General features: G+C 33.0%; 1 protein-coding gene across 7 annotated transcripts in view; it reads left to right on the top strand.

Moving 5' to 3' along the window:
* LOC127726185 (protein Red-like) overlaps positions 1-10,874 on the top strand; it is a 33,144-nt gene extending 22,270 nt beyond the window's left edge. For 3 of the 7 annotated variants that reach the window (XM_052233465.1, XM_052233470.1, XM_052233469.1), the window contains 5 exons: positions 3,641-3,706; positions 4,492-4,532; positions 6,233-6,301; positions 7,494-7,649; positions 9,028-10,874. In XM_052233465.1, the coding sequence (XP_052089425.1) occupies positions 3,641-3,706; positions 4,492-4,532; positions 6,233-6,301; positions 7,494-7,649; positions 9,028-9,199 (504 nt within the window). In that variant the 3' untranslated portion in view covers positions 9,200-10,874. The other 4 variants (XM_052233466.1, XM_052233468.1, XM_052233467.1 and 1 more) reach the window with 4 other exon arrangements.
* The last annotated feature ends 1,399 nt before the right edge of the window (positions 10,875-12,273 follow it).

Below are 12,273 nucleotides of genomic sequence, written 5' to 3'. Positions count from 1 at the left end.
TAAACTTTGTTTGATTTCATCTAAAATTGAATTATTGGGGTTCTTTGATATTCCAAATCTAACCGTGTATTTAGATTTTTAATTTTGGGTCCTGTTTTTTAAATTGGTCTACATTAAGGTCCAAAGGGTCCAAAATTAAACTTAGTTTGATTTTAACAAAAATTGAATTCTTGGGGTTCTTTGATATGCTGAATCTAAACATGTGTTTAGATTTTTGATTATGGGCCCAGTTTTCAAGTTGGTCCAAGATAGGGTCCAGTATTTAAACTTTGTTTGATTTTAACAAAAATTGAATTCTTGGGGTTCTTTGATATGCTGAATCTAAACATGTGTTTAGATTTTTGATTATGGGCCCAGTTTTCAAGTTGGTCCAAGTTGGGGTCCAAAATTAAACTTTATTTGATTTCAACAAAAATTGAATATATGGGGTTCTTGATATGCTGAATCTAACCATGAATTTAGATTTTTTATTTGTGGGCCCCGCTATCAAATTGGTTCATATTGAGGTCAAAAGGGTCCAAAATTAAACTTTGTTTGATTTCATCAAAAATTGAATTATTGGGGTTCTTTGATATTCCAAATCTAACCATATATTTAGATTTTTAATTTTAAGTCCCGTTTTTTAAATTGGTCTACATTAAGGTCCAAAGGGTCCAAAATTAAACTTAGTTTGATTTTAGCAAAAATTGAATTCTTGGGGTTCTTTGATATGCTGAATCTAAACATGTGTTTAGATTTTTGATTATGGGCCCAGTTTTCAAGTTTGTCCAAGTTGGGGTCCAAAATTAAACTTTGTTTGATTTTAACAAAAATTGAATATATGGGGTTCTTTGATATGCTGAATCTAACCATGTATTTTGATTTTGGACATTGGACCATAATAGGTAAATTAAAAATATTCAAGTTCTTAGACCACATTCTTTCTGTGTCAGAAACCTATGCTGTGTCAAATATTTAATAACAATCCAAATTCAGAGCTGTATCAAGCTTGAATGTTGTGTCCATACTTGCCCCAACTGTTCAGGGTTCGACCTCTGCGGTCGTATCAAGCTGCGCCCCAGCGAAGCATTTTATTTCTTAATAAAAAAATATCCTGTCACAACAGTCACTGTCACCTGTTTCATGTTTTCAGGGCAGTCATTTTAATAAGATTGCCTATGAAAGATCATGGTTGAAATTGTGAATTTTTTTCTGACTGTATACTAGTATGAAGGTTACTAAGTCACCTTTTGGATCAGTTGTTTTATACGGCTGCAAAAAAATTTTGCGGTCGTATATTGGTATGTCGTTGTCGTCGTCGTCGTCGTCCGAAGACACATTGGTTTTCACACTCTAACTTAAGTTTAAGTGAATGGATCTCTATGAAATTTTACCATAAGGTACCATACCACAAAAGGAAGGTTGGGATTGATTTTGGGGGTTATGGTACCAACAGTTAAGGAATTAGGGGCCAAAAAGGGGCCAAAAATAAGCATTTTTGTAACTTCCAGACATAACTTGTGTGTTAGTGTATGGATCTCTCTGACATTGTACCACAAGTTTACATGCTGGGATTGATTTTTGGGGCAATTTCCTCAAAATTTTAGGAATTAGGGGCGAAAAAAGGGGCCAAAAACAAGAATTTTTCTAGTTTCATGACAATAACTTGTGTGTAAGTATATGGATCTTTCTGAAATTGTACTATAATGTTCCATATCACAAAGGGAAAGCTGGAATTGAGTTTGGGGGTAATTGCCCAAAACGTTTAGAAATAAGGGGCCAAAAAGGGGCCAAAAATAAGCATTTTTCTAGTTTCCAGACAATAACTTGTGTTCAAGTGTATGGATCTCTCTGAAATTGTACTGCAAGGTACCATACCACAAAGGGAAGGCTGGGATTGATTTTGGGGGTAATTGCCCCAAAATTTTAGGAATTAGGGGCAAAAAAGGGGCAAAAAACAGGCATTTTTCTAGTTTCAGGACAATAACTTGTGTGTAAGTGTATGGATCTTTATGAAATTGTACTACAAGGTTCCATATCACAAAGGGAGAGCTGGGTTTGAGTTTAGGGGTGATGAATCATAAGGGGGTTCAAAAAATTTTGGGGGGGGGATTTTTTTTTCCTTTTTTTTTCTTTAAAATTTTCTATTTTAAATTGGTTATTTCTGATTTATATATAAAAGCAAATAATAATGATATGGTTTGAATAGGTAAATTAAAATTTTTTAAGTTCTTAGACCACATTCATTCTGTGTCAGAAACCTGTGCTGTGTCAAATATTTAATCACAATCCAAATTCAGTGCTGTATCAAGCTTGAATGTTGTGTCCATACTTGCCCCACCTGTTCAGGATTCGACCTCTGCGGTCGTATCAAGCTGCACCCATTTTATTAGCATCATGCATTAAATACAATAATTACTCTTAGTCTTTTTTTTTCAGTAGTCAGGCTTTTACAATCCCTTTATATCCCCACCTGACTATTGTGAGGAAAAGTACAATCAGACACACATATACACACTCTGGCACACATATACACACTCTGGCACTCGCATTTATATAACATATATACTCAACTTCAAGGATCCAGAATTTTTTAGCACAATTTCTGTTATTTTATGATGACTTAAATGTTGGGGTCCTTATTTCAAACTGTTGAAATTACTCATACTAGACTCACTGCATCAACAAACTTGTATTGACGGTTTCATCCCATTTACTTCATGAAATTTCTTACTGTTTTTCTAAAAACATTCCACAATGATTCATGGAATGCAGCAGTTTAGAATGAAAATGATTTTAATGCTTTAAAAGTGTAAATTTCTCAGAAATCCCCAATGCTACACTACTTTTGATTTTAAAGACGAAATACAAGTTTCAAGTTAATGATTTACGAGTGATTCCAGATTTGTTAACATGATTTGTTCTGTTTATCAGATGGCCAGAAATCAATGTATTTTTAATTTTATTACCTGTAAAAGTGTTTGAATATAACAGATAACAGCTTCACTCGTTTAATTTGGCACATAATCAATTGAAAAATTACTTTTTTCTACGTAATGTGTCTTTACTGAAAAGTTATTAGATTATGAAGTAAATAGTCATGAAATATAGTTTCTTTAAAATATTAATTCTGAATTTAATCACTACTATCAGGTGTGAAGAGGTAAACATTGATTAGTGAGCACTAGCTAATATATCCAGGAGGCATTAATATGGTACTTAGGAGTGCCCTTTGGATTACCATTCTATACTGGAATGGCAGTAGTTTTATTACCAGAAATTTTGTGCTAAATGGTGATTAAGAAACCTGATCTCTATGAAATGACCAGAATTATTTCTGTAAAAAAAACGTTTTTGACCTAAATCCAAATCTACTATTTCTTTCAATGACCTTTCAGTTTTGGTCATGTCTGGCAAATATGATCGTTTTGGGACCCTTGATCAATTTTTATATTGCAAAGAAAAATGTTATCTATGTAAAGATCTACACTCACAGTCTTAACATTATTTAATTGGTCTCTGTTTGGAGGAAAATATGCAGTATCGTAAATGTCATCAGCATGATGGAGACATATCCTATGTGATGAAAGTTTTATCAAAATAAAATCTTCAGTTTAAACAGATATGGGCTTTTATCTATGAAAATTTCATCGTTTTACAGGATGAAGATCAGAAACAAGGCCAGTCAGCTACTCAATTGGTTCAGTCCATCAATGATAAATTTAAGGTAAGAAGAGATTATCCCCTTCTAAGTTGGTTCAGTCCATTAATGAGAAATGTAAGGTAAGAAGAGATTGTCAGCTTCTGAGTTGGTTCAGTCCATTAATGAGAAATGTAAGGTAAGAAGAGATTGTCAGCTTCTGAGTTGGTTCAGTCCATTAATGAGAAATGTAAGGTAAGAAGAGATTGTCAGCTTCTGAGTTGGTTCAGTCTATTAATGAGAAATTTAAGGTAAAACGGTTCAGTTGAATTTAATTAATCTCATTTGGTTTAGTCTATGAAATAAAATTCAAATTATTTTGTCAATTCTCAGTATGTTTAGTCCATTGGTCAGAAAATAAGGTCAGACAGTATAGATATATATTCTATTAATGAAAACCTTAAGAAAAGATGAATCATGAAGAGTACAAATTTATGCTTAAATATTGATATCAATTAAGATTTCATATGAGTCAGGACTTTTGCTGGTACTATGACTTTGTTATACTTATATATAATTTTGCCACTATCTTTTCACTTTAATTTTAATTTCAGAGTTTTGCTGGTATTATGTCTTTGTTATACTTATATATAATTTTGCCACTATCTTTTCACTTTAATTTTAATTTCAGACTTTTGCTGGTATTATGACTTTGTTATACTAATATATAATTTTGCCACTATCTTTTCACTGTAATTTTAATTTCAGAGTTTTGCTGGTATTATGACTTTGTTATACTTATATATAATTTTAATTTCAGAGTTTTGCTGGTATTATGACTTTGTTATACTTATATATAATTTTAATTTCAGAGTTTTGCTGGTATGGTAGAAGAAGAGAAGGATAAAGAAAAGTATGTTAGGGAGCTACCATTTGATTTTTATGGGGGGGGGGGCTAGGATGAAATTTGAAAAAAATAGGCAGGACAGGAGTTTTGAGTAAAAAAAAAGGCAGGATGAGATTATTTGCAAAAAAAAAAGGCAGAATGACAATTTGTGTAAAAAAAAAGTCAGGATAAACTAAAAAAAAGGCAGGACCGAATAGAGTGAAAAATAAAAAGGCAGGACCGAATAGAGGGAAAAATAAAAAGGCAGGACAAAATTTTTCATCCTAGCCCCCCCATAAAAATCAAATGGTAGCTCCCTTAGAAAGTTATAAATTTAAGATTAGAAAACAGTTTTTTTTAATTATCATATTACAAAACATGAATATTTGCAATCAATGTGGCAATAAATGGCCCGTTTTCAAGTGATAGTCATTAGGTTTTTTGAATGCTTAATTGAAAAGGAATAATTACGAATAGCAATTTCTCAAGAAATAGAAAAATAAAAAATAATGATAATGACTTGCCATGGTTTAAAAATTTTCCATTTTATATAAGTCTTTTAAGTCAAGTCATTTCCAACTCATTTTTACAGTTTGTCCTAATGTTGTTATATTACACCATTGTCCCAGATAAAAAATCTAGACAGCCACCAAAGACAACCACTGAATAACAGGCTTCTGACTTCGGACAGGTACATTCAGAATGTGGCCAGTTAAATATGTTGGTAAATGTCACTAACATATTTAACTGGCCACATTCTGAATGTACCTGTCCTAAGTCAGAAGCCTGTTATTCAGTGGTTGTCTTTGGTGGCTGTCTAGATTTTTTATATCTGTTTTTTCAATTATTGTTTTTTAGAAAAATTAGGTGGTTTGTTTTTGTCTCGCCTGCAAAGAAAGTAGTGGAATGGAAGCCATAGGTGTTGCTTTTCCAGCGGCAGCATAGTCATCATTGGTGTCAACAATTGTTGAGTTTTCTGCTTAAATCAGTTTGATAGGAACTACTTGTGATAGATCAATGATATTTTCTATAAAGTTCCATAACTATTAGTACATATTAGTTTGACGACTATTTCCAGGCCCTGCTGCCTAGGTCATGGTCCAGTGACTTTGAAGTGATTAGGAATGTTCATTGTTAAGTAGGTTTCTGCTAAATAGAAAAGAAGTGATATGAGGTATCCATCGATGACACAAAATCAGTATGTGCACAGCAAAAAACACAAAAAGCAAAGGAACAGCACTTTTATTGCTGTTCTTCATCTCAAAGTCACAGTGAGGTGCTGCCTTCTATGTCATGGTCCAGCAACTTTGAATTTATTAACAATGTTGCTGTCCATTAGGTTGTCTTTTTCTGAATTTTCTGCTGACAGACAAGGCATATCTCTGTGTCAACAGTTTATTTTCAAGTTGTTTCACATTTTGTCATGCTGGGGCCTTTTATAGCTGACTGCTGTTTTTGTTTTGCTCATTGTTGAAGGTTGCCAGTGACCTATGACTGCATAATCCAGGTCATTAGGACTTTGTTTGATAGTTGTCTCATTGGCAATCATACCACTGGATAGTTGTCTCAGTGGCAATCATACCACATCTTTTTTTTTATCATTTAGTATTGAAATGCAATGTAAACTGTTGACTTTGAAGGTGAACAGACTTCCAATGCTACAGTGTTTATATCTCCATTATTCTAATGTTATAATACATGTATAATGTAATAATTTTATCTTATAGAGGTAGCACGAAACTACAGAAGCTAAAAGGAAAGATTGATCATTATGGATATGATGAATGCTACCCTGGGTAAGTTCTTAAAGACTAGATCTCCATAGGTTCTTTGTCCTGTATGATCATTATGGATATGACGAATGTTACCCTGGGTAAGTTCTTAAAGACTGTAGATCTCCATAGGTTCTTTGTCCTGTATGATCATTATGGATATGATGAATGTTACCCTGGGTAAGTTCTTAAAGACTGTAGATCTTCATAGGTTCTTTGTCTTGTATGATCATTATGGATATATAACTCCTTCTTAACCCCTTAATACAATTTATTTGCAGTGCAGTGAATGACAGATTGTTTATTTTTTGGTTGCAGTGAATGACAGATTGTTTACTATTTGTTTGCTGTGAATGACAGATTGTTTACTATTTGTTTGCAGCGAATGGCAGATTGTTTACTATTTGTTTGCTGTGAATGACAGATTGTTTACTATTTGTTTGCAATGAATGGCAGATTGTTTACTATTTGTTTGCAGTGAATGGCAGATTGTTTACTATTTGTTTGCTGTGAATGACAGATTGTTTACTATTTGTTTGCTGTGAATGACAGATTGTTTACTATTTGTTTGCAGTGAATGGCAGATTGTTTACTATTTGTTTGCTGTGAATGACAGATTGTTTACTATTTGTTTGCAGTGAATGACAGATTGTTTACTATTTGTTTGCAGTGAATGGCAGATTGTTTACTATTTGTTTGCTGTGAATGGCAGATTGTTTACTATTTGTTTGCAGCGAATGGCAGATTGTTTACTATTTGTTTGCAGTGAATGGCAGATTGTTTACTATTTGTTTGCTGTGAATGACAGATTGTTTACTATTTGTTTGCAGTGAATGGCAGATTGTTTACTATTTGTTTGCAGTGAATGGCAGATTGTTTATTATTTGTTTGCAGTGAATGACAGATTGTTTATTTTTTGGTTGCAGTGAATGACAGATTGTTTACTAATTGTTTGCAGTGAATGACAGATTGTTTACTATTTGTTTGCAGTGAATGGCAGATTAATTACTATTTGTTTGCAGTGAATGACAGATTGTTTACTATTTGTTTGCAGTGAATGACAGATTGTTTACTATTTAATTGCAGTGAATGACAGATTGTTTACTATTTTTTTGCAGTGAATGGCAGATTGTTTACTTTTTGTTTGCAGTGAATGGCAGATTGTTTACCATTTGTTTGTTGCAGAGAATGAGAATCATTTATTATTTGTTTGCAGTGAATGGCAGATGCAGGATACACTGGATGATTCGGACGATGAAGTGGACTATAGTAAAATGGACCAAGGAAATAAAAAAGGTCCAGTGGGTCGATGGGACTTTGACACACAAGAAGAATACAGTGATTACATGTCTAACAAGGAGGCTCTTCCTAAGTAAGTAGCCCAAATTTAAATAGCCCCAAAAATTAAATATCTGACAAGAAGTTTTGCTTAAAATTCACAACCATTTAGGTTCATGCCAATGAAAAGTCTATTTAAACTTTGGCAATATAAATAAGACCTTTTATGTCTAGAATTAAGGTCTTTTTGATGAACTGTGGTAGGCCAGTTATACAAAAAGAAGTCAAATAGATTAGAAGAGATCCAGAAACGGACCAAAACAGTAAAATAATGGAGTTGGCTGTTAGAATGTCCTTACCTGCAACATGATTGAAGTATATTTTGGAGAAACAAGACAGATTCTAAAAGTCAAGTTTCATTGAATTAACCATGTCACAGATTGTTCTAAAAATATTTTTCATTTGATCTTACTAATATTTGTTTAGATCATGGACAGGACTTGATACTTGAAAATATTAATTCATCAATGAAATGCATGCAACTTCCTTCACACAACCGAACAATTATCCCAACATTTTTTATGCGTTTTAGTTTTACTAACTTATTCATTTTATTACATATTCTAAACCAAAAAACATGTTGTTAAGACAAATTGCTGATAAAAAGAATAATGGCATTTCATTTTTTGATACTGACTTCATCAGCTTTAATATAAGCTCGCCCTAGCAGGCTCGCTTGATGTTCTTGCTGATAAAGCCAGTATCAAAAACATAAATGCCATTATTCTATATACATCTCCAAAAACTTGCAATAGATTTTTAGTCCCCTACCGACGAATTCAAAGGGGACTTTAGGTTTGCACTCTGTCTGTCTGTCTGTCTGTCTATCTGTCTGTCTGTCCATCCGTCAGTCCGGCAAATCAGTTTTCCACACTTTTTTTCTTTGTGCTTGAAGATATTGATTTGATATTTGGTGTATTGTTTTATCATGACAAGTTACAGATCAAGTTCGAATTTTGTTCCGGTCTGACGATTTTGTGCGGAGTTATGGTCCTTGAACTTAGAAAATTCACTCAAATAATCAGTTTTCCGCACTTTTTTTTGTCATGCTTGAAGATATTGATTTGATGATTGGTATATAGTTTTATCATGACAAGCTACAGATCAAGTTTGAATTTTGGTCTGGTATGTTGATTTTGTGCAGAGCTATGGTCCTTGAACTTAGAAAATTCACTCAAATAATCAATTTTCCACATTTTTTTCCGTCATGCTTGAAGATATTGACTTGATATTTGTTATATAGTTTACACCATGACAAGTTATAGATCAAGTTAGCATTTGTTCCAGTACAATGAATTTTTAACCAGTAGGGGACTATGTATTGCTAGGCAATACTCAAAGAATGCTTGTTCTTTTAGATAAAATGATGTTACCAAAGTAATGTTTTACAGTGTGAATTTTTGTCTTTTTAGGGCAGCGTTTCAATATGGAGTTAAGATGGCTGATGGAAGGAAAACCCGGCGTGCAGGACCTAAAGATGAAAAGGCCGAACTAGATAAACAATGGCAGAAAATTCAAAATATACTAAACAAACGTAAAACAGGAGAATCAGGTGACTCTGGTGGTAAAAAACCAAAATACTAAAAGGTGATAACTTTCTCAACAAGACTGCTAAAAGCAAAAACTATGGAAAGTAAAAGAATTTGATGTCAGTTAGTGAAAAGAGTCATACAAATGTGTTTAAATTTTTTAGTTTTTCAACTTGTATGATTGAAAATTGTAAATTTAAAAATTAAACATGATAGTAATGATTGGGGTTGATTATTTGTTTGTTGTTGTATATTGATGAATGTATATATTTTGTTCAGCCACATTAATATTTTTCATCATATATGTATCATTGTAAAGGTTGGTAATTGTAACTAATGCTGCTTTTACAAGAGATTAAGAAATTATCCTCACATGAGGGTTAAACATTCAGAATAATTAAATCATTTCTTGAATTTTTATCGAAGTTAGTTGAAGGTGTAGAAATTATGTGTCAGCTATTCAATGTTCTCTTCATCCACCCATACGTGTATCATCTGTTCTGGTAGTAAGGAAAAAAAAAAACAAGTCTATGATTTCATATATTTCACATGTTCAAACAGTAGAAATAGAACATACTTAAATTTTCTATAACCTGGAATCCTGGTAAAATATTTTCGATTTCACAAGGTTCACTTCAAATATAACACCAGGTCACCAGCACTTACAATCAAATCTTGATTTGTTAATGTTTCGTGGCCATTTTGATGGGTTTTTTTTAAAACTTTTCATGTTAATTCACGAATTTACATTAATGACGCTTGGGTATTGTGTCATTCTATTATGACGTCCTTTACTAGAAACCAGAGAAACCACAAAAGGTATTGGCATTACTAACCTAGACACCAGAGACAATGCAAAAGGTAAAATCAGATCAAAATTTTGATTGGATTCAGTGCTGACCTGATGCTATATTCCAACTGGAAGTCCGCTTATGGTATTGAGAATATTGTGTCAGGGACCCAGACTAACATTTTCTTCTCACAAACTGGCAGCAGCAGTTTTCTTGCCATCTAAGCTTTACTGTTTTATTGGATCTGTTTTTGTAATTTTTGAAAGTTTGTATATTTTTTGCTTTTGTTTTCTCAATCTATCTTGTTTTCTTATGTAACTCCAATATTATTTGACCTTGACGTTGATTATGTGATCTTGAATAATAATCATGAATAATATATGTATAAAATAAATGTTTTCATTACAAAAATTATGAAATAGCTGCTGAATGTAAAATGTCCATCCCACTTCCTTATCTTCTGTTATCCTGGTTCCCTGCTGAGTTATCTTTTCTCATTCTCTGTCCAACCTGTCTCTTCTTTTTACCTGCTTCTCTTATCTTTTCTTGTTCTCTGATATTCAAAACTTTATATTCATGGTCACTCCAACTTTTAAGTTCCATGGCGATGTCCTTCTTTCTTTTCTGCTTCCCAAGCTAGGAATGAGTAAGGGTTGCATGATTGAATTGTTATGTTATTGATGAGAATAGATTATTTTATGTAATCATATTTTTCATTGGGGAGGATTAGCTAGCCATTTACATTGCCTTAAAGAAAATATGAAAATTTTATGTATTCTGTTAAATAAACAATTGACAATGACTCTGACAAAACTGATATACAAGTCATGTGATCTTCCAAAATAGGTAAAGTGAATAAACCTAATCTGAAAGATTATTTTTAATTTTTTCTTTACTGCAATTACATAATTTATGTTCATTAAAACATTTTCTACAAGAGGTATTCTATCAGTTTATTAAATCATCACTGAGATTTCCTGTTTACCACAAGTATCACATAAACTTAACATTTTTAAAGATCCATCATTGTCAAGGTCAAGGTCAGATAAAAAATGTCACACAGACATGTACACCTTACAATTATTCCATACACCAAATATAGTTGACCCATTGTTTATGGTAATTGAAAAACAGACCAAAACACAAAAACTTAATGTAAACGAATGAACCATGGAAATGAGGTCTAGGTCAGATGATACTGGCTAGACAGACATGTATACCTTACAATCATTCCATACACTAATTTTAGTTGACCTGTTGTTATTAGTATATGAAAAAAAGACCAAAACATAAAAACTTAACATTGACCAATGAACCATGAAAATGAGGTCATGGTCAGATGACACTGGCTAGAGAGAATGTACACCTTACAATCATTCCATACACCAAATATAGTTGACCTATTGCTTATAGTACTTAAAAAACAGACCAAAATACAAAAACTTAACATTGACCAATGAACCATTAAAATGAGGTCAAGGTCAGATGACACCGGTTAGACAGACATGTACACCTTACAATCATTCCATACACCAAATATAGTTGACCTATTGCTAAAACCAATGAACCATGAAAATGAGGTCAAGGTCCAATGAAACCTGCCAGACTGACATGTACCCTTACAATCATACCATACACCACATATAGTTGACCTACTGCTTATAGTATTTGAGAAACAGACCTAATCACGTTATTTTAACCTTGATCACTGATCCATGAATGAGGTTGAGGTCAGGTGAACCCTGTCTGACGGAAATGAAGACGTTGCAAGGAACCCCTTGAGGTCAAGGATAATGGACATATGACAAACGGAAACTTCGTAACATAAGGTATCTGCAAACAAGGTATGAAGCATACAGGTCTTCTACCTTCTGAAATATAAAACTTTATACAAATAGTTAACATTGTCACCACGTCCACCACCGGATATTAATCACTATGTCTCGCATCCCAGACGATACAACTAGGCCCAAAATCTAAATACATGGTTAGCTTCAGCATATTAAAGAACCCCAAGAATTCAAGACTTTGAATAAAAAAAAAACATTGAAATTGGTCAAGAAATAAGCAATTTATACAAAATATTAGAAAAGTATTATTTTTGGCCCTTAATTCCTAAACCATTAAGGCCATAACCAACATAATCAATCTCAGCCTTCCTTTTTATACGACCGCAAAAAAAATTTTGTGGTCGTATATTGGTATGACGTTGGCGTCGTCGTCGTCGTCTGGCGTCGTCCGGCGTCGTCCGAAGACACATTGGTTTTCGCACTCTAACTTTAGTTTAAGTGAATGGATCTCTATGAAATTTTACCACAAGGTTCAATACCACAAAAGG

Source organism: Mytilus californianus, unplaced genomic scaffold (genome assembly GCF_021869535.1).
Source record: "Mytilus californianus isolate M0D057914Y unplaced genomic scaffold, xbMytCali1.0.p SCAF_17, whole genome shotgun sequence".
Taxonomy (NCBI): Eukaryota; Metazoa; Mollusca; class Bivalvia; order Mytilida; family Mytilidae; genus Mytilus; species Mytilus californianus.
The sequence above is the reverse complement of the archived record's forward strand: the minus strand, read 5'-3'. Positions and strand labels throughout refer to the sequence as shown.